The sequence below is a fragment of the Chaetodon trifascialis genome, chromosome 22 (genome assembly GCF_039877785.1).
Source record: "Chaetodon trifascialis isolate fChaTrf1 chromosome 22, fChaTrf1.hap1, whole genome shotgun sequence".
NCBI classification, from domain to species: domain Eukaryota; kingdom Metazoa; phylum Chordata; class Actinopteri; order Chaetodontiformes; family Chaetodontidae; genus Chaetodon; species Chaetodon trifascialis.
The window spans coordinates 17,373,325-17,396,334 of record NC_092077.1 but is presented as its reverse complement, the minus strand read 5'-3'; the positions used below and the strand labels follow the sequence as shown (position 1 = coordinate 17,396,334).

At 46.2% G+C, this 23,010-nt stretch overlaps 2 protein-coding genes across 3 annotated transcripts; both read right to left on the bottom strand.

Moving 5' to 3' along the window:
• Window positions 1-502: 502 nt before the first annotated feature.
• On the bottom strand, window positions 503-7,599 carry metap2a (methionyl aminopeptidase 2a). Its single transcript, XM_070991789.1, has 11 exons — window positions 7,409-7,599; window positions 4,939-5,034; window positions 4,761-4,823; window positions 4,520-4,622; window positions 3,545-3,706; window positions 2,793-2,974; window positions 2,388-2,482; window positions 2,201-2,297; window positions 1,983-2,086; window positions 1,746-1,861; window positions 503-1,565 (listed from the first exon to the last, which is right to left on the bottom strand). Exons 1-11 carry the CDS (start codon window positions 7,563-7,565, stop codon window positions 1,313-1,315), a joined length of 1,428 nt encoding a protein of 475 aa, XP_070847890.1. The 5' UTR covers window positions 7,566-7,599; the 3' UTR covers window positions 503-1,312.
• Window positions 7,600-8,846: 1,247 nt separating this feature from the next.
• On the bottom strand, window positions 8,847-22,787 carry vezt (vezatin, adherens junctions transmembrane protein). Of its 2 annotated transcripts, none has more exons than XM_070991785.1 (12): window positions 22,642-22,787; window positions 21,259-21,396; window positions 17,144-17,233; window positions 16,838-17,022; window positions 15,939-16,223; window positions 14,854-15,012; window positions 14,179-14,326; window positions 13,246-13,604; window positions 12,289-12,482; window positions 11,826-11,932; window positions 11,427-11,634; window positions 8,847-10,936 (listed from the first exon to the last, which is right to left on the bottom strand). In XM_070991785.1, exons 1-12 carry the CDS (start codon window positions 22,675-22,677, stop codon window positions 10,380-10,382), a joined length of 2,466 nt encoding a protein of 821 aa, XP_070847886.1. In that variant the 5' UTR covers window positions 22,678-22,787; the 3' UTR covers window positions 8,847-10,379. The 2 variants fall into 2 exon arrangements, with proteins under 2 accessions (XP_070847886.1, XP_070847888.1); XM_070991787.1 differs by having other exon boundaries at window positions 14,854-15,000.
• Window positions 22,788-23,010: the final 223 nt, after the last annotated feature.

Sequence of the window (23,010 nt, the reverse complement as noted above, 5' to 3'; positions counted from 1 at the left end):
CATTCGGTTAGCTTAAGCTAGCATACAAAACACAGTAGAAACCAGGAAACGGCTAGCCTAGCACTGTCCGACGGTAGCAAAAATATGCCTAAGCTTGCTACTGCTAACGTCTTTAATATGTTCAAAAACCAACATGTGAAATGACAGTTTGTGGCTTTTGCACAGAGCCAGGCCAGCAGTTCAATTATCCGTTTCCAGTCGTTATGCTAGCTTAAGATAAGCTAAGTGCCTGCTAGCTTCATGTTTTATCAGTGGTTTTGAGCTTCTCATCAAACTTTGACGACAAAGGTTTATTCCCAAAATGTCAAACTATTTCACTTGACTCGAGCTTCCCATATGTGATACTTCTGCTTTTCTTAATCTTCTGTGGTAGTAAACTTGATATATTTTAGCTTTGGACTGCCGCTTGGATAAAAAAAGGACTTCAATAACCTCGAGGTGCTGCTGGGAGATCTGTTGACTTCTTGCACTGTGACTAGAGACATCAGAGGAGGACAGCCGACAATGAGCAAAATCATTTTAATCTTCTTTTTTCTTACAAAAACGTTTTCCGGGAGTTCAAAATGAAGCATTTGAATTGGAAACATACAGTGGCAGCAACCATTTCAAAGATATTTTACAAATATCAAAGAAAGGATGACGAGAGGTGTCGAGTTCCCTCCTGGAGCGACAGAAGCCAAACATACAGCTGCAGATGCACGGTGTCCGCACCAAGATGGCCTTTATTACTGCGACACCCCGAGCTTTAAATGTTAGAAATTGTCTGTTTGCAGAGATTTCTGGCCATGCAGCGGCCCGACCACTTCTCGAACCCGTCAGTAACATTTGTGCTTAATTTAACTCGAGCACTAAAGCACTGCAGGCTCAGTGGAGCCATAGAAACTCTGAAAATGGAAGGGAGGTGTACGGGGAGTCACTAGATTTAGCGGCAGCTTAAATAAATGTTTAACTGTTTGACAGTTAACTCTTTAATATCATGTAAAATGAGGTCCGCAGGACACTGAAGGAAACTACCATGCTTCCTCCGACGAAAACGTGTTGGCTTGTTTACAATTTCTTTAGCTGTGGTTGATGACAGAAAACTCAGAAAGCCAGTCCTGGTTCCTTGCAAGCTGTGAGTGGTGCATTGTGGGTAGAATACAGTAGCATTTGGCATCCCTCATAGCTGCTCTGAGACGACCATGTCAGGTTTTTCAAAGCTCTTTTCTGTTTCTGTTCTGCTGTTTCTCTGAAGGAGGAGTTGCTAACAGGGTCTGGAGGTGCAGTGAGGCGGTGATGGGGGAGGGGGGCGGTGCTGTCAGAGGCTGGGGTGTCAGTAGTCGTCTCCCCGGCTCACCACCTCCTTGCAGGTGGGCCTGAGCAGGATGGTGTGCTCGAACTGAGCAGTGTAGCAGCCCTTGGTGTCGCAGAGGGGAGGGTAGGGGTCCACGATGCCCAGGTCGCACAGGTTCTTCAAGGCCATCAGATACTTGGTCTCGCCCAGACGGTCCAGCCAGCGCCGGCAGAACGCCAACGTGCCGAAGTTCTCGTTGATAACATTCAGCAGATGCTTCGCTCTGGGAAGCCTGGAGAGGAGGGACGGAGTAAACATCAGGCGACAGAATGCTTTTCCTCCCTTTGTTGACATTATTAGCTTAGCGTCTCAATGTTGTTGTATCAAACTTAACAAATGAAGAGGTCAACAATATACTGACGTAAAAAAACAGGTGCATGTTTTGGCTGCATTGTGAAGGACAAACTCTTACCTGATGGGGACGTGGCCAACGTCAAAGTTTTTCATATAGTGAGAGCACTCCATGTCATCGTGGACCACACCTTTACCTGTGCTGCCAAAGGTCTCGATGGCGTAAACTTCTCCCTCCTGAAGGGAGAAAACACACAATCAACGGCGGCGTTTCACACGTAGCTACACTGCACTCCAAACACATTCAGTATTTCAACAGCAGCATTAGTGAGGATGATGGCGGTCATAACGGACTCACCTCCATTCTCGTGGCTTCGCCTCCTTTGACGATGGGCACGGTCTTGCCTGCGTGTATTCTGTACTGACCGATCGAGTGGCCGTTCAGGTTTCGGATTGGCTTCACTGGAACAGAAGGAACGAGATTCAGGAATCAGGAGGCCACAAGATATTTTGCGCAGGCAGCGTGCAGCTTTATCAGAGTAAAATTCAAGCACTTTCAGGGTACTAGGAAACTACCTTGGTATGTTTTGCCATCAAGCTCAACCTCGTAGGACTCCATCACTTCCTGAATCGCTTCTCCAACATCACACAGACGCACATCAACGCCGGCGTTCTGCAACAGACAAACAGGAAATCATGAGCACCACATACAATCATCAGATCACATCAGGTGTGTTCGTCTGGGTGTGTTTGTTAGCCGTACTTTGATTCCGGTGTTGGTGGCGTCTCTCACAGCCTCCAGCAGCTTGTCGTACTTTGGGTTAAATGTGACAGTGAAGGCACAGTCAATGATTCGCCCTGCAAACAGACACCGAGCACAAAGCAGAGCAGCTTTTAGATGACGTGCACGTCGCCAAGTGAAGCTGCAGCTCCGTAAAACAAAGAGGGAACTTAACCTGAGCTGTTCAGTGCGATTAATGACCCATCGGAGCCACGTTTAAGGAGTCTGACGATGGATTTTCACTGCAAACACTCATGAATGTAAACTGCCTGTAATGTAAATCTGCTACTCTGTTTGTCCATTACGGAGACACAGTGGGCCTTGAATGCATCGCTTTTAAACACACGCACAAAGCGAAGCTGAAGCAGCACTTCATTCACGCCGTACCGTTGATGTGCGTGCCGAAGTCGATCTTGCAGACGTCGTCGTACTGCAGGACGGTGGTGTCCCCGGCGTTGGGAGTGTAGTGGGCAGCGCAGTGGTTCAGGGAGCAGCCAGTGGGGAAGGCCAGGCCGGCGTTCAGCCCGTTCTCCTTTATCAGCTTACGAGAGCAGTCCTCCAACCGCTCACTGCCGGCAGGGATGACAGAAGGAATGAAGAGATTAAAGTGGAAACAAGAGACAACTGCACCTTGTGAGTCAAAGAGTCAGCTGTGGCCTACAGCAGCCGACATTAAAAATAGCACCATTGAAAGTATGCCGAATTAGCTGGTAGCACTTCCTGTTTGCAATGACCTCATGGATACACGGACAGGTATCACTGGATTACGAAACTGAAGAACATAAAAACCTGACGATTCTTAGAGAGGTTCTGGTGTTACAAAGGAACACTGTTTTTATCTAGGATGTCTATTTTTGGACATCTAATTGAGATATCCTCAGAAAGTGCAAGTCACAGTGAATCCAAAAACATGTGTTTCGCATCTGTGTGCTCAGATTTGACTCACACAAATAACAACCATCGGGCACTGAGGGTTTTAAAGCATCTTAATCACCACGGCTGCAGCTCCAACTGTTCACGGCGTTTATAAACGCCAAATCAGCGTTAACTTCCTGTTGTTCTTAGAACGTCTCTCCCTTTCGCCTGAGCAATACGAGCACTGAAAAAGATAACAGTGATGAAGTGGATCTCAGCCTCACCAGATTTCAATCATGGTCATGCCGGGTTTAATGAAGCTGCGAACGTGCTGGCGGACCTGTCTGTGTGCCTCAGCTGCCTGCCTGAAGTCGTTCCACACCTCTTCGTTGGCTTTGTCCAGCACCCGCTTCTCGTCGCTGGTCGTACGCCACGCCGCGCTGCGACTGGGAAACGAACACAGCAAACACTTACTACAAAACAGGAACACTTTATTGGAGCAGTTACAGATGAAAAAGGCTGAGCATTCCAGACAGTCAGTGGTGAAAGTAAACATGTGAATACTGCAGTCAGTAACTGGTTTAAAGTAACAAAAACAATGTTGCTGACTCATCGTCTGGCCTCTTTCGCCCAACCAGGGTCCACAAATTCATCCTCAGAAGCACATAATGTCAAACTGTAGACAGCGGCAAGATTATCAGCACCGACTTTACTAACACGCAGCTTGGAACATCTGAACACCGTCCAACTGTGAGTAAACTTGATTCAAATTTAGAGAAACCGTGAAAAACTGATTCATGCAGTGTTCGCGGTTTAAATTTAGACTAGTGCTCCAAAACTTCTCTGTTAAATTCAGCACTGCATGGATCAGACAGGATCCTATCAACTGATCATTTTAGACTTTTTAACACGACCTGCAAATACTATTCGTTATTATGGAGCACATTTTCAGTCACAAGGTATAAAGCGCTTTAGAGGAAGAAAGGGGAAATGGGAGAAAAAGAAAAACAATATCAAAGAACCGAGATGTGTGTGAGAATTGAACAACCTGCAAAATAAATAACACATATGGTCAAGAAAAAGGCAAAGAAAATGAATTGTTTGAAGATGAACTTTAAAGATGTTCACTGATTTGGCTTCCAGAGTCGAGGAGCAACACCAGAAAAAGTTCAGTCTTTCAGTTCCAGCAGCGCTAATGAAGCATGCAGGAAACCAGCAGGCCAAACACTGGCCGAGCTGGAGGCGTGCGTTCCTCTCACCCATCCTGTGAGGCGGGGTATTCACACTCCTGTCCAATGGGGAAGGCTCCAGTTGGGTATAACTCGCAGATGGGCACAGACGGGGGATCGGTTTGAGACTTGGCTGAGAGGAAAAAAGAAAACACCCCATCAGACTGACTGGCCGATGTCTTACAGTGAGAGTTTGAATTCAGGACAACGCCAGACGCGACACCGCAGGGAGCTTTACTCTTCTGAACACATCAAAACGTGGTCAACTTACGCCCTTTCTTCTTCTTTTTCTTCTTCTTCTTCTTCCCTGCTGAGTTCTCTCCATCATCTCCGTCTGTGCGAGTGAAGATGCTGTTAGTGCCAGCTACCAAGTGTGATGTTTACACGTGATGCGTCAGTATTGTGTTCATAAGACGATGGTGTGCTTAAAGCAGGTGTTGACCAATCACCTTCCTCGCCGTCCTCCTCTTTCTCTTTGTCTTCTATCGCCTGCTTCTCCAGCTGTTTGGTCACTTCGGCCACTCCATCAGCCTCCGCCTCAGCGCCTGCAGCAGCAACAAGATCATCAACAAAAAGAATACACACACACACACACACACACACACACACACACACACACACATACACACACACATACACACACACACACACACACACACACACACACACACACACACACACACACACACACACACACACACACACACACACACACACACACAGCCAGCCAGCCAGCCAGCCAGCCAGCCAGCCAGCCAGCCAGCCAGCCAGCCAGCCAGCCAGCCAGCCAGCCAGCCAGCCAGCCCGAAAAGGCAATCAGCCTGCAGCAGCAAAAGGTGCTGTATCAGCACAAGCAGCAGAAAGTAGAGGCTGATGTGGGAAAAGAGAAGTAGACAAGAGCTAAAAAAAAGGTTTGAGACGCTGTGTAAAACATAAATAAACAGAATGTTATCATGTGCTTCTTGACACAAACTCAAAACAGCACAAATATATGTAATGTTTGAGCTCATCAGCTTCTTTGATTTCTGTAAATATCTGCTTATTGTGAATCTGATGCAGCAACACGTTTCACAGACTGGGAAAGATGTGGAACGCTCCAAAAACACCTGTTTGGATCATTCCACAGGTAAACAGGCTCATTGGTAACAGGGGAGAGGACCATGGTTGGATATGAAAGGGGCATCCTGGAAAGGCTCAGTGGATGAGGATGGAGAGAGGTTCATCACGTTGTTGGATGAAGGAGATGACTGCACGGACTCAGAACATTTTGTAAAACCGTTATCAGTAAACAGGCTGTTTATAAATTACTGTATTCTGTTATAGGTCGGTGGTTCGCTCCCTGGCCTTGGCAGTCCACATGCCGAAGTATCTTTGGGCTTTGGATAATAGCGTCTGCCACATGATTAACTGTAATTGTACTAGCGAGGTAGAAACAATTGATTAAAACATTCGAGACCACTTTCTCTCTGCAAATACTAATTATAACACCTAAGCTCTGGGTATCAACCAAAACTGAGCACCAATCCGACACCAGCGCTCCCTTTTCTCAAATGTAATGATATACATGTTAATTATATATTATCTGTTGTTAGGAAGAAAAAACAGCTTTAGTATTTTTAAAAGGTAAACACTGAGTGTGTTGTGGAGGATCTGCTGATGTTTTGATAGTTTAAGATTAATTACTGCTTACCCAAAGTGGCAGCTGCACTAACCAACTATTGTGGATGTAAGGAGGGTTTTAAGAAATCACTTCTCAATCATAGAGAAAATGTGCCGCCCTCAGGTTTTCTAAAGGATCATCTTCATCCTCTTCATCTATATGTTTCTGTCTCAGGCTTTCTGAAGAGTACAGCTCTCACTTCAAGGTAAGAAGCATTTTCATAGAATTAATGAACAGGACTCATTGTTATCACAAATAGACTTCCTTTAAATGTTCCTGGCGTATGATCTGTAAAATATGAACGTCTGACATTTAGTAAAATGTCTCTATATTTCAGTTAATTTAATGGAATTTGGTTGTTGTTAATTGATGCGGCTGATTTATTTAAAACTAATCATCCTTTGGGTCTTCTTTCCTTATATAATAACTCTGGCAAAAGGGGGAATTACGAAACAGGAAAACTTGGCTGAGGCTCAGCGCAGTCAGCAAGGCAAACCATTACTGAAGGGAGCAGTTAAATCTCCAGATTCCCGTGTTTTCTGTCAAAATGAGCAGTAAATGACTTATTATATCACCTGTTTTACATGTCATTGCTGCGAGATGTGGATCTGACTAAAGCCCGGCGTGTTTCATAAGGCCTGACAGGCGCTACAGCAACACTATCCACACTGCTCTCGACCCGCATGGCTAATAAGGATCAACGCCAAGTTAAACATGTTCCGACACCAATCTTCCGGCTTGACTTTCAAATTCAAAGTTCCGAGCCAAGCGCTACAGTTCTTCAACAGGAGATCTTTGCAGACAGTTTGGACAAACGATAAAAGAGATGAAAGACATGGCTGCCAGAATGGCACACTTACAATCTTACCAACATAATTTTAAATTAATCAATTGGATATACTTCCTCACATACAATCATTACAATTAACTGAAAAACTATTGGTAAAATACAATTTGCCCAAACCGAAATGTGAACGTTCAAAATCCTATTTTAACGTACTTCGTACTCACTAATGAAATCAAACAGTCCACTGACATTTCTATTAACCTATTATTGTTATTTTTTGATAGCTTTGACAAAAACAACTAATATGTGTTGTAATCAGTAACAAAAAAATGACTGTATACCTTTATTTTGAAAGCTACACCCCGTGATTTCCGAGTTTGCCACAGCTAACTCTGGCTAACTGGACGCTGCTCTAGTAAGTAACATTAGCTCTGCTAGCCTGTTAGCAAGAAACTGGTCGAGTCAGCCTCACCTGTCACCGTGGACTTGTTCTTCTTCTTCTTTTTCTTCTTCTTTTTCGCTGTCTCCTCCACGGGGTCGGCCTCTTCTCTGTCCTCTGCCTCCCCGTTCAGCTCCCGGTCCGGGACTAGTTTCTGGTCCGCTACCTGCTCCGCAACCACGTCCGCCATGATCGCAGGCGCTGCTGGAAAAGGAAGCGCGAGGGACCGTGGGAGTGCTGTGTGTGATGCTGCCTTCAGTGACACTCGGTAAATTTAGAAATAACGTCAATAGTAATAGTAATAATAGTAATGGTAATGATAATAATAATAATCTTCTTCTATATTTTTGTACTCTTGCTATTTGTTTAACAATTAACATAAATTAAATGTTGTATTATACAAAACGGTATCAAAGAAAGAATCTGTGACACAGCGATTGTTTTCTTCTTCATTCCGCTTTGTTCAATAAAATACAGTTTTTAAAACAAATAAACAGTTAAAGAGAGTCTATCCTTTGTTCATATGTATATTGTTATTTCAAATCCTGCCAAAACATTTGATAACACCCATAAATGGACATAAACTTTCTTATCTGAAATCGGAGCTTATTGGGAGTACTTGAATGCAGCACAAAGTAAAACATGCCTAATCAGCTGAAGGGCAGCTTGTGCACCTAGCGGTGAGCTGGTGTGGAAATAACCCGTGTAGAGGTATAAATGCACTGAAAACATGCTCAGAATATCATGTCAATACGAATATCAACCAGGCTAAGTAAAACCAAATGGATGAAAGCTGTGATCTGTAAATAAAACAAACGTTCAGCACTAAAACAATACATGACTTTATCATAACTTATATAAAGTTAATTCATTACACAGAAATATAGAAATATTTGACGTTGGAGATGCTGACACATACACTATTATTAAAAAAAATAAAATAAAAATCTTGCATTACCGCCACAGGCACCTGTTGTAGTCACACAATTGGCCACTAGGTGGCAGTGCTATGACATTAAACAACCTACTAAAGTAATGTCACTAATAAAGTTATGTGGTGCTGTATATTTAGAAGCATATATGCTACTTGCAGCACATTTTTGCCTTCATGGCACACTCAGGAGAAAAGACAGTGTCAGTATGGGTGGCTTAAATCCATAGCTGATGTGTTTAATGCCCAACTAAAATGTCAGAGCTAGAGTTACTGAAATATGGTGTTTCTCTTCTTAAATGTATTAAACCCAAAGACAGGAGCACTTATGTGTTAAGTCTTGAGCCCAGTACATCAGGTCTGTATGTAAGACTCCAAAGGCAGGAGGGCTTTAAAGGGGAGCACCAGCTGTTGCGGGTGAGACAAATGCAAAATCCCACAAAACATATCAAGTAACTCACTAAACCTGTTTCTTACCCCCACACCGTGAGAGTCTGTGAAACACGAGCGCCAGAAAAGACTTCAGGATACAACAAACACTTCCAGAATGGCATTTTATTTCACGTTGGAAAATGCAGGAGGGGTCGACCTCGCTGCAGGAGAAGGTGCAGGAGGGGTCAGGACAAGGCAGACATGGTGACAAGAAAGACGGGGAAGGCGGTGGAGGAAGGGGTGGGGGGGCATACATTGGGGCCGTCAGACTCTTATGGCAACTTCATATGAAACGTAAAGTTATAGATTGCCCTCACATGAGAGAAAATCAACCTCTTTTACATCACTATACCCGTACAGGTATTTGATTTGAAACCTCACAGCAGCAGTTCATTGAATTCATGCCACACAGTTCAGTCCATAAAGTGTCGAGTCGTAAACGAGTCTTCCTCATCTTTCTGCTGAGCGTGGCCCTGTAAACACAGACGCTGAAAAACGCCATTGTTTCAGTCTTTATGAATGAATTGTTCTTTGATGGACTAGTGTCGTTTTCCGAATACGTCATTCAGAACAGGATTGTGAACGTGCGGTCGGCGATGTGTCCGCGTTACCGTCACCCCTCCATTGTGTCCAGTCTGACAGCAGAGACGGCTAAAAATAAAGCGCTGATTGTAAAAATAGCATCTCACTTCCTCTTCACGCACAGCTCCCTCTCACACTTGGTGAGTCTTTACATCAGCCTGACTATAAGAATTAATGTCAGCCGGCTTCAACCTTCTGTAAGTGTTCAGATAGAAAGCGAAGCGAAGTTTCTGCTCGCGTCATTCAGCACAAATCGCTGGATCGTGTGCGTTTATTTGTTTACTTGCGTACTTAATACCTAAGTACAATTTTAACCCTGAAATGGGCTGTAATGCATAACAGTGTTTTTGCTACATTTCGCCGGAAATAATCAGGTTCTGTTCAATTCTGACCGAGTATTTTTACACTGTGATAAGTTATTAGTACTTTGATTAGCGTAAGTAAAGGATCTGAATACTTCTTCCGCCGCTGAGCCTCTGAAACGTTAAGCTTCAATGTCGACCTCGTGGAATCCGCCCCTCACGGACCAATTCGCATCTGATGGCGTCCGTCTTCGCTTTCTGTCTGAACACAGGGAATCCCCGCTGCATCTCCAGCCTTTCTACTCCTCCAGCCCATAACTTCCTCACAGATCGGAGTGCTTTGATTTCTGTGACTCGAGAGAAAACTGCGATTAAAAAGAATCTCAAATAATCCTGTTGCACATTATTACACTTTGTTTTTTACGTATGGAGCAAAACGCTTTCTTACGATTTTCACGTTTCTTCACACCTACTGAGTGATGGTGAACAATATACACTGTGGATGTCACCAAGTCAACTGCAGACATTCTGGACCTCAACGCAGTGAGGTCATGTTTTGTTTTAGTGGTTTTGGTACCTGAGTTTGAACAGCAAAAGAGCAGTAAGAGTCGTGGGTAATGCACAGTAACATGGACGGATGGGTGATAGAGTGGCGTAAATTTGAGATGCCTCCACAGAGACAGCTACGATGTAACACAGACAGACGGACACGAGTGCGTCTCTGCTCAGCGCTCGGTTAAAGCAGCAGGGTTTCCTTTTAGTCCTTCTCGGGGGTTCGTCTGTCGTTCGCTTCTTCGTCATCCTCCTCCTCCTCATCATCATCTCCGAAGGTCTGCTCCTCCATGTTGATGAGCGAGTGCGAGCGCGCCGCCACCTGAGCAGCGAGGGCGGAGCTGAAGCTGAGAGCCTCCGAGCCGTGGATCTCCGTCAGTCTGTCCATGACGGAGACGGCGGGGACTTTGGGGTTCAGGAAGCAGTCCAGACCGTTGTGGCCCTCCCCCTCCTCCAGGACGCCGTCGTATTGGTGCAGCTCGGACGCTCCTCCTCCTCCTCTTGTGCAGACCGAGGGTCCTCCCAGCTCCCCTTCCTCCGCCTCCAAACCGCAGCTGAACTCCGTCACCGGCTCTGTGGAGGGGTCAGGCCTCACCCTGCCATCTCTTCCTTCCTCTTCCTCCCCTTCGTTTCCTGCCGGGCACTCTGGAAGGTGGTTTCCTTCTTCATCGGCAGTTTCTACTGGGCGCAGGGAGGCCAGAGCGTCTGACGGCTGCGTGGCTGCATCTGAACTCTCACTGCGAGCTGAAGGCGTCACAGCAGCTGCACGAAAGAAGAAGAAAGAAATCACTGAAGGCTGAACTGATGACTCTGTAATACAAATCTGATATGATCGATTAATCGTACACTGATCGTCTTCGTGAAGCCTTTGACCTTATTTGACTGATGTCAACGATTGTTACCTTTTTGAGTTGTAATTTGTCATTTATGAAGAGAAATTACTAAATATTTTCTGGCTACAGCTAATAAATGTGAGAATTTGTGCTCTTCTCTTACGATTATAATCTTAAATTGAGTATTTTGCTAATCAGCCTTGAGCTGCTGGAACATGTGATGGGCATTTGTCACTTTTCTTTGGGTAGATTTAAGAATAAATTGATGAATGGAGAAAATTGTGCCATTTAAGTCATCATCAGCTGCAGCTTATTGCCCACAAATATACAAAAGTGGGTATTTCTGAGGAGAGGAGTTTATCCTTCACTGTCTCAAAGTGATCACAGCAGAGAGTGGACATGGCTCAGCGCAGACAGACCTTGGTCGTTGAAGAGCAGCTGCTTCCTCTTCATCCTCTCCCCCTCCGATGCACGGAAGCCCAGGACAGCTTTGAGCTCCGACAGGACACGACGGGACTCCTCCCTCTCCCGCCGCTGCCGCTCGCGTTCCTCCGGTGACAACATGTCGGACCAAGAGCCTCTGGCTTCACCATCAGAGTCTGAGTCGGACACGTAGACCTCCCACTCCTGGTTCGAATGAGGCAGAGGAGAGACGGACCCCAGAGAAACAGATCAGGAAGATAACAGCAATGGAGGCCATTAAAATGACAGAAATCCTGACTGCGTTGAGGGAATTTTGGTGTAAATAGAGATAAACATAGGTGTAGAAAGAAGTGCACTATGCATGACATGAGGCAGAAGGAGGGCATTCATCTTACCAGCTCTTCTGGTACAGGATCCCTGTCCAGGATCAGCGGGTAGGATGGAGGAGGAGCGGGGATCTCGGGTACAGGGGGGCCACACTGCTCCAGACCCTCAGCATTACCTGCAGAGAAGGTTAAGGCTGACGTGAACGACTTGGTGCTGGAGCTCGGTGTCAGTGTTGACTGTCCCGCTCTGGTTGGTCTGTTTCCTGTCCTATATTCTGAAGGAGCTACTTCCTCCATGACTGGCAATAGTCTTGAGTCATTGTAAAGGAAGGAGGAAGTCTGTGCTAAAAATAGGCCCTGTGTAAATATGGAAACCAGTATGCTACTAGAGGGGGTCTCACTGTTCTGTCTTGTATATGTTTAATGACAAACTGAGTGATGCTGTGACCGAGCACTGAACCTACAAGTGCTGCGCGTCGCAGCAGCACAGTTCAGATTTTAAAGCATAGAAAGACATTGAAGACATTCTCACCTGGGCAGGCGTTGGCCCGTCTCAGCATGCGCTCCACCTGGCTGATGGTGTCCTCCCAGCAGCCGGTGCTGGCCTGCATGTGAGGCTGCAGCTGGTGCAGCCGGTCGCTGAGGTCCTGGTAGCCCTCGAACGTCAACTCCGTCAATTCCTTGGACACCATCAGTTTTTCCAGGTCATCCTCCAGGATGATCATCCTGACGATATCAAAGACAGAAGAGGACGAAGAGTGTTGACAGCACAGACTGATATTTCAAGCAGGCGACTTATGAGACAAGCTTACCAACGTTATGTTATGTTTCAGCAACATGGAAGCCACCAGACTCCACGCTGGAGAACATGTAAGTTCAGATCTGACCTATCCCTTTAAAACACTGAAGTCACACAACACGAACACGAGGCAGCGGCAGACCTGCAACTCCTGCGTTCTGTAAAATTACTGTTTTTGTCAATGGAGTCTGGTGGCTTTGACACCTGTGATTTGGAGCTGTTTCAGGTTCTGGTTCGACAAAAAGGCCCGTCTTTGTAGGGATCCTTTAGTATTATCAGTGGCAACAACAAGCAGTTTTAGTGGACGTACTCTGATGGACGCATTTAACCACAAGGATTACATCGCAGCCACTGCAGCCTGCGTCGCAGCTGCCAGCTGAGGCGATCAACTCGACCAATTGCAAGACTTTTTGTACCCGTCAGTCATTTAGACACCAAAATATGTAAAAACAGGGCCCGGGTTTAAAAACACCAGATTTACCCTTTAAGTTTAGATTGATAGGTTGGGTCACGCTGGAATGAACCAGTTTCCCCACACTAGTCATTAAAGTCTCATCTCATCTGGAGAGTGGAGAACGGGGACAGTCAGGATTGTGTGTGTGTGTGTGTGTGTGTGTGTGTGTGTGTGTGTGTGTGTGTGTGTGTGTGTGTGTGTGTGTGTGTGTGTGTGTGTGTGTGTGTGTGTCTCACTCGCTGAGCAGGGCCTTGAGGTGCAGCTGGAGGCTTCGGATGGAGGTGTGCAGGGTGTTGAGCTCTCGGCATTTCTCCCTGGCCCTCCCCGTCCTGTCGGAGCCCGTGGTCCTCAGCTGGGTCTCGAAGTGTCGATGGAAGTCGTAGCTTCGCTGCACCTCGCCGAGGCAGCTGGCCAGAGCGTGATGGAGGGGCTCAGTCACTGCGGCGATGGACTGGTGCAGCAGGGGGGGAGGAGGAGGGGAGGTGCCCCCTTTGGGCCCGCCCTCTTCTGCCTCCTCTATTCTCCGTGGCGACAGGAGAAGAGCCAGTCGACGGAAACATTCAGAGCTTTGTCCCACCCACAGCTGGAAGAGCATCTACAGGAAGACAAAACAACCAACATCAACATTTCTGCACGTGGTGTAAGCGCTTCATCGTAATGCCAGAGCCATTCCTTGCTTTGACTTCAGTTTTTAGCTGTCAACTGTTTCTTCTTTCAGTCATTTTAACCTAAATTAATTCATGAATATGCTGCTTTTGTGTCAAGCCATCATCCTGCTCAAAGCTCTGATGCTCCTAAACGGAGGGCGATAAGACAAAACTGTAAGTGCCGAAATGCTGAGCTTACCGACAGACAGCAGAGAAGTGGATAAAGTGGATTAAGACTAAGCTTCTTCGCTTTGCCGTCAAAAGTTAGATAAGAACATCATCAGCACTCTCATGTCAGCATGATTAGGTATGTGGCTTCAGCCGGCAGCTGGTTAGCTGAGCTGTCGGCAGAGCCAGGCTGCTGATCTCCATGAAGCTGCATGCGGTGAGCGTTTACTCTGGTAGTCGTCATCAAGTTTAGACAAACTGAACATTAATAAGGTTGTGGATTACGCCTTTCCTCTCCTGGACTGGAGGTGTAGTGGTGCTGCCAGCAGCCGCAGGTTTCCCCTCAGGACTTACCTTCAGGGCAGGAAGGCTGTAGTCGTCTGTCAGCTCCTGAGCCTGCTCGTCACCCAGGTGCTCAATACCCAGGCCGAGCCCCAGCTCCTTCAGAGGCACCGCAGACACGTAGTTGGTCACGTTATCGATCTCAGAGTTCAGAGGAAACGTTGGGAGGAATTAAGGACACATCACACTTCAGTGAAATCAATGTGTGCACCTATTTTTGCCTCATAAAAGATCATCGCATAAACCTCGGCTTACAGGCCCCATTTCATCTTTCAAAGGCCTGTTGATGCCTATAAAAGGACTTCAAATCTTCAACACCTGAATGACACGCAGAGGTCCTGGGATTTCCAGCCTCGCCATCAAAACATTCTCCTTTTGCTTAATAACAGCTGTTAACCTCAAAAGACAAGAACCCAAAGACATTTTCCCACAAGACATCCCCCGTCCACACTCCAGTCATATATATCTGAGTTCTTTCTGATGAGAGCATCTTTACGCACGGGTCACACTATTTCAAACCCAGAGACACATAGAAAGCAGGTAAGACAGCTTTTTAGACACAGCAGGATGCTTCTAAAGTTTACTTCATGCAATGTGCTTTATACTAACAGCACCACATCCAGGTGAGTTTCCCACTGAGTAGCAGCACGTAGACACATGAAGTCTTTCCCTCCAGGTAAAGGATATGCCTTAAGCATGTGACAGGTGGCTCTGCGTGAGGCTCTGAAGGCCGAGCGGAGCGCCCGGTACAGCGCCTTCCTTAGTCCAATCAGCTGCTGGCCCCGCGGCATCGCCCCCGGCCCTGCCCTGCTAAAGGAGCTGGCCGCACTCACCCTGTCGAGCAAACTTGACAAGTGAAATGTGATACAACTGTGGAGACGTCCCAAAGAGGCAGGGGGGCACACACAACACTGAACGACACATCGCTAAAGATGACACCGACGAACGAGACAATTCAGACACCAACACGACACACGAGTGTTAGAAACACTGACGAACAACACAATGACGTGCTATGAAAGGAACTTTCAGCAACAGCTCCACATTTTGGGAAATACACTTAATTACTTTCTCACAAGAGTTCCATGACAAGACTGAAAGGACTCTGGAGCCTGTGTGGTAAATATGAAGCTAAAGCTGTAGCTGGTTAGCTTAGCTGAGCATAACGACTGGAAATGGGTGGAAACAGCTTGTCCGGCTCTGTCCAAAGGTAACAAAATCCACCTAGTGACACCTCTAAAACACAATAATTAACACATGTAATTAGTTTAATGTGCACTGAAACCCGAGCAGGAGGATTTCCTAACCTGACAGAGACGGGATGTTTAACCATTTCCAGTCTTCATGCTAAGATGAGCTAATCTTCTGCTGCTTTTAGCTTCAGTTTCACAGTACAGACATGTGAGGGATATCAATCTTCTCATGTGACTCTCAGCTAAAAAAGAAAAAAAATGTTCCAAAATGTCGAACTATTCCTCTAATTAATTTGGTGAGTGGTGTCTCATGCTAGATAAACAGTTTTTATGAGGACAGTGCTAAAGCTATCCACACAGAGACAAACAGTGGTCTAAAATAAGTGTGAACATAAATAATAAAACACCAGCAGACACTCTGACTGAGGAGGGAAGTTCACCAACACGCTGCCAACAGAGGAGGGAACTAACTGAGCAGGCTTGGATCAGGCAGTGACAGGAGTCATGGTAGGAAATGTGCGTTAGCATAACGTGATCTGGTGATGTGTATGTAGGCAGACATAAAACGAGCACACTTACAGGGTGAACCCTCTGGAGATGACCTCCGTCTCCTGCACCAGGCGCAGGGCTTTGCGAGACAGCCCGGTCAGGGTCTTGCTGTTGTGGACCAGAGCCTGGAGCTGCGTGGCTCGTGCGTGGACGGCTCTCTGCATGCTGCCCTGCCTCCACAGCACGACCCCCCTCAGCCCCGCCCAGCCCAGGAGCGCCAGGCCCCACGGGGCCGCGACCAGCGACCACAAGCCCTCCGACGTAGAGCAGAGGCCCAGCAGCACCGCAGCCAGGCCGACCAGGCCCGCCATATCCCTGAGAGAGGAGAGCAGGAGGGAACTCTGATTAGTGCAGCCGCGAAGTCTTCCCCAGGAGAAAACCTCCCTTTATTACAAAGGATAAAGATAGATAGCTAAAATTAGCTTTTGTGGTCTCATGTATTTGTTGCAGTTCATTAACAAATCAAACCAGATACAAACAAATGCCGTAAAGCTCTAATGGCGTATTAGCTCAATTACTCTATTAGCTTTAATACTGGATTTAATTTCGGATGTCTCAAGCCTCTGCTCAATCGATTGGACCATTGTCTTTATGAACGGCTTCATGTACGCTGCTCATCATTATGGAAGTTCACTACCAAATCCCTTAAATAAGACACTATCACAATCAATTCATTATGTTTTTACAGCTTCTTTTATCTGTTTGTAGAATCCTGCTGAATGCATTCATTGAACTTAAACATATTCTGGCATTAATTTCATCACACTGCTCCAAAATATCTCCACACTTTTCCTCCCAAAAAAGCACCAGAGTTCAAATGTTTACTTTTGTGAGGCCATAGTTTCAGTTTGTGCTGGTGTTACATTGGAATGCATTATATTCTGCCCATCCTCCGTACGGCTGTGTGTGTTTCTTTCCTAGCAGCGTACCATAGCGAGGGCCTGGCTATGAGGCTTGGTCTGGGCAGGGCGCTCGCCCGGCTGGATGAGCCCGAGGGCGACGATCCGAGGGTGAGCAGACTCGGGTCCAGCAGCTCGATTAGCTCCACGTCCTCCTGCAGCAGCACGTCCTGGTCCAGGATGCACCTCGCCGAGTACTGACCGAACACACAGTCCTGCGAGAAAAGAGAGAGACGTGGAAAAAAAGTGCCTTGAAAGAAGAGATGCCTTTGAAATAAAAGAGTGGAGCCGCTGGTTTCAGTGCCAGCATTCCTTTCTGTTTCCCATCCCACCTACCAGCTGCTGGCCCAGCTTACGAGACGCAGCCGCCTGGTGAATCGGACTCCATCTCCACAAGGCTTCAGCCAGTCTCCATAAGCGTCCTCCCTGCAAATCACACACAGGGGAAAGGTTAGAATTGAGTCAGTTAAGCAATGGCTCCATTCCAGTTTTATGCAGTGCTTTCCATTGTTTTATGTTCAAATGCACTCCAGATGAGAATGATAAATGATTCACCTGCAAGTCTTTCTGTCTCTAGTTCTTCTTCTACCTTCGGTTTAATTCCCAGGAATCACACATCACTTCAATAACAACTGTGCGCTCTCAAACATACGCACTCACGGTTCAAAGGAGTTTCCCAGGAGACGAACTCTTTCAGGAAATGACAATAAGTGCAATGTGTGTTTGTAAAAACACTCACTCCCGGGTCTTATATAGCTCTTCTGTGGCATGAAAAAACCACACAGCTGCTTCGGTTTCTTGAATTTCCATTTTGGTGTTATAACTGAATGTTTACATTTTTGGCATCAATAAAACTCGAGCTTTAATCGTTTCGCGCTCGACAGACGGAGAGGAAGGACTCTTTTAGGTCCAGAAACAGAAACACGCTTGCACATCTTTCGGTGGAGACACGACACAGACATATGAACGCTCCTGTTTTATTTCCAGCTTCCGGTGAATCTCTGCGTTCCCGGCGCCGTGGACTCCCTCTGTAAACAGTCTGAGACATCCCATCACACAGAGTGTCACGGCGCCTCACATTTTCAAGTGTGTTGACACTCTGGAGCATAACAAACCCCAGGCGGTTTAAAATGTCGCAAGCCTTTCTTGCACATGCTCAGAGCCTGAAAAAATCCCAAACTGTAACGCCTAATCACGAATAGGATCTACTTTTCACTAATCTGCTTACAGTGTTTCGTGGCGTCCGTGAAATGCTTTGTTCAGAAACGGGACTCATTCTGAGAGATGTTGAGGCTTTAATAACGGCGTCCACGCATCCACTCTTTAAGATAAAACCCGCGTGTGTGTGCTGCAGTTCACGAGGTTATTGATCAGACCGGGCAGCCCGCGAGCTGACCCATTTTTCGGGGGGTAAAGCACAAGTGTTATTAGTCTAAAGGCTGCAGCAGTATTGATTACTGATTGGAGACTGAGCTTCAGGACTGGGCGTTGACTGATCGTCAGCCTCAAACTAGGCCACAACTCTGTTCAGTGTCCTTTGCAGTATCACAGCGGTTAATCCGGCCGGATACGACCACAGAGATGATGTAAACCACGTCCAGATTAACTCACACTGCGCCCGTACGCTCATACTGTATAATATCCTGGCACAGTCGGTCCTTGCTCATCAGTATTCTCCTGCTGTCACACAGAAAGCAGCGACTGACTGAGCACATACGCTGTATATGATAGCAAGAGGAAGTGTGTGCGTAAAGAAAGTGCTGCTTTACGGGGACAATTCGACCCTTTGGGAAACACGTCTTATGGCTTTCTTGCTGAGAATCAGACAAGATGATTGATGCCGCTCTTGTGTCCGTCCATTCAGTACAGCGCTACAGCCCAGAGATGGTTAGCTTAGCTTAGCACAAAGACTGGAAACAGGGGGAAACAGCTAGCCTAGAAACAAGTTGTGGTTTCATGGCAGGTCGAGTGTCTGATTACTGATTAACTGTTAAAGTCACTTCTTCTGGTTCCAGCTTCTCAAATATGAAAATGTGACAATTACCTCTAGTTTATAATTTTCTGAACTGAATATCTTTGTTCTGACAAAACAAGCAACACGCATACTGTGCACAAAGATTAGGAGAGAGGGGATTGGAGAAGCAGTATGAGCTGTGCACCAGCTCACATGAGGCTGCAGAGCAGATTAACTGACAATGCAAATTACTGTCAATTGCAGCCTTGTGCTGGTTACAAGCAACTCCCCAAAGCACATCTATGATCCTTTATTTACTTATGCAGTATTACCGCACATAAATAACTCAAGCAAATGTGGTCATAGAAAGATTTTAATATCAAATTACACTAAATAAAACAGTATTTTGTCTCATGGCTACCAGCGTGAGACAAAAGCCTTTTGTTTTCAGTCTTTATTTAGGGAAAATCAACCAAACACCAATTTCCAGTTCATACTCACACAGCTGCACTAATTCTGACTTGGGACGATGCTAAAAGCCCTGCACCAGTGGTCACATGGAACTCCTCGTTCCCTGTCCATCAACACAAGCATGTTAATGGAAACCAGTCTGAGGATCTGAACCAGCAGCCTTTGTGATCACCATCACACGTCCATATGTTAATCCAACCTCTTTCTGTACTTAAACATCGCCAGCTTTAACATTCAAGCTCATGTAACTGACGGCCAAAATATCAGTATATCAGGTCACGGACGTTCTTTATGCTTATGGCCTTTAGCATAAAGAAAGACGAACCGTCTGCATACGTGAGCAAGGTGCTTCGCCTCGGCTCCGACTTTATCTGAGCTCCAGGAAGCTGGTCACAGAGGGACAACCCAAAAGCTTTCCTGTCTCATCCGAATCTCTCATCCTCCTTAACTCCTTAGAACAACAGTGTGCCAGAGAGGAAGCGTGACACGTACGGAAAGTTCCTGAACGAAGCAAACACAACGCCGTTTCCTGTCGTGTGAGGAGGGGGAGAACGAGGAGGGGCCGAGTCATGTGATCCCGAGCTTCCCAGGACACATTACTCCTCTGTATGAATCACAGGTCGACTCAAATGACAGTCATCAATGGTTAGATTAATGCCAGAGCGACTCACAGGTTCATGTGACGGCAGACTGACGCATCCATTACGTGCACAGTATGTACGAGGATGCTCGCAGAGGAGGACGTCACGTCAGACAGAGAGCAGAGGACGGTCTCTAAAAATCAAAACAGCAGCAGGATAAAGGTGCAACAGAGAGGGGTCTTATTTCTAAAAGGAATCCGCTGTGTGAGATTAGAGAGGAGAGAACGAGCAACGCAAAATACCTGCATGTGTGTGAAGGAGGCCGTGCTGCCACGTCCTGTCTGACTGAAGCGAAGCACACCAACCGGCTCAGATAACGGTCTGTGGGCGACTGTGTGCCGACATGTCGCTGCTGTTTGACCCCCCTCCACAGTCAATAGTCAAATTAATTACTTTCTGTCTGACCGCACACGCCAAACACTGAACACACACACACACGCACGCACACACAGCCCTGGGTCAGACTGTTTGAACAGTGACAGGCGTTTGTTGGCCCCCATCAGACAGTTAGCTGACTGACTTTGGGTGTTTTGGTTAACTGAGACTTGACTTTAGCTGATTCGTTGTGTTATGTGATCTACAGCTGAAATTATTATTTCATTAATCCAGATTTGCAACTAACACAAAGTCAGAAAACAGTACAAAATGCCCATTAAATCAGGTCATGTTTTGTCTGACGAACTGCCTCAGGCTATGGGAAATTGTGACGGGCTTGTTTTTCACTTTTTTCTGACATTTTGTAGCCGAAACAACAAGTCCATTCATCAAAAATAGAAATATCTTCATTATCAATTGATGTAATTGATAATGTAAATAACTGCTTGTTGGAGCGCTGATATGGTTATTTATTATTTTACATCTTTTCTACTTATTTTCTTTATTATATGACCTATTTGAGAGCAACAATGCAACATCTGTGCAGGACAATGGATGAAAAATAACCTTCTGGCACATTTAAGGTCATCTTTCTTGATGCGCACTGGTCCTGTGTAATTACAGGTATTTGTCACCGGTCAAAATGATAACCATGTTTCCAGAAAATAACATGTAATAACAGTCAAACAATAATAACGTCTAATTAGTCAATCTAAACAGGATGAGGTGCTTCTGGTTGTGATTTTGTAGTTGTTTTAACCGTTTCATGATTGGGCTGATGGTGATGGCTGGATGGACACGTCATCACTGATGGTGTATACAAACATTTACATATCTTTATAATATGTTTCATGTATTTGAGCATGTTTTATGTCCACGTCTGTGTCCATTCTGTGGCTGCAAGACACCTTTCTCCTTCATTAATTGAAGACATTAAATAATTTCTTGAGGAGAGGACGATGTTTGAGAAGAAGTGTGTGATATCTGTGTCGAGGATGGAAGGAACTCACTGAAGTTTTCTGTGGATCTTCGTTGGGAGAGGTGAGGTCTCCCTCTTGTCCGCCATATTCCTCCTCCTGTGACGCCGTTGGACATGCCTCAAAGTCCGTGTGTCCTAGATCATGCAGGTACTGGAAAAGAGGGGAGTTCTGCAAAGACAAACAAAGAGACACTCAGACAGGTGGCACAGTCGTTGAGGAATGCTGGATGAGAGGAAGGGGGGACATGGAGCGCGAGAGACGGATAAAACAATGCCAGATGGTAGGAGAGGAGGAGGCAGAGAGGAAGATGTGCTGATTAGGTCGTCAGTCTAATGTGAGCTGAGCTGACACTCATCCTGATTTTGCACTAATTTCTCCCCAGTGTCAATCCGACGATGTCCTGACACTGACAATCAAGGGAAAACTGATTCGTCAAGCAACTCCATTTTCCTCAGCCGAAGTTGAGGCCCCACCCTCACCCAGAGCCCCCGTCTTTCCTCCATGTAGCTTACTTTTCTGTCCTGGAAGGAAAGCTGTAAAGCCTAAGTGCCTTCACATGAGAATCTGTAAAGAGACACTCATGCAGATGCCAGGACTGTCTTTTGAGCCATGAACCCAAGATTCCCATTAATCCTCCTCTCCTGTATGAAAACTGGACTAAATGCAAGCGCTGCTCATAATGTAATAATCTTATGTTCTCATAGAGGTATAAACACAGAAGATGCTGTTTCTTAGCCTGAAAAAAGACAGCTCACAATCAAATCAGCCACGAAATAAGCAGAGAGGAGGAAACACCTCCCCTGCTATAACATGTCCAAAGGCTGCCTGACCCAGTTCCCCCCAGCTGCTGATCCTCTCAGCGTCTCTGCTGCGTCTTGATGCCTCTGGACAGCTGCACAGGAGCATCTCAGTTTAACGCATCGCCCGTCATAACACACTGTGTGCACAGATAGCTCTCAGACTATTAAACGCTACTCACATGCATTGTCACACGAAGTCGCAGCTCATGTTGTCACCATCCAGCTGTAGCAGCTACGCGCGTGTGTGTTTTTTTCCAGAACCGACGCATTGGATCTGATCATCCCCACCCCACCTTTACCCACCAGCCTAGTAATGATGAAACACTAACAACAATGCACACACTAGCCCAGCTCAGCCCCTCTCATGACCACCAAAGCTCCTTGGCAGACACGCTGTAAGCAGCGGGCCAAATATGTGGATTTGTTTGGGATTGTCAATGCATGGCAAGAAGGAAAACGGCTGCTTATGTGAGGCTAGCATGCCTGCTAGCTTGCTACGCTACCTGTGTAAGCTAGCTCGGGAACCCAACGTCTGCCTTTACCTCGGAACTCAAGAGGTATGACAAAGCATCGGTTACAAGTTTCGACAACAAACAGCGGCGGCGATACAAACCTCAAAAACCACATCTTCATCAAACTCCTCAGTCATTGCTCTCCGCCATCTATACACAGCCCGCTCTGCATTCTGAAGTTGTAGGCGACAGTAGCCGGGAACAGCCGTTTAGAAGTTGGTGGTTAGCCGGTTGCTAAACTTCGTGTAAAACTACAATTCCCATAACGCTCATCTTCTACCACCACTTCCTCGCGAGGAACGAAGTCGCTCAGTTACAGCGCCTCAAGTGGTCACGAGGGGCAATGGCCCAACCGTTTGGAAAGCTAGGCAAGGAAATCAAGTGTTAAGGCAGCGAAAAACATTCAGTAGGTTACCGGAAGTTTCCTTCAAGATAAAAAAACTACACATTATAAACAATTTGTTGTGATA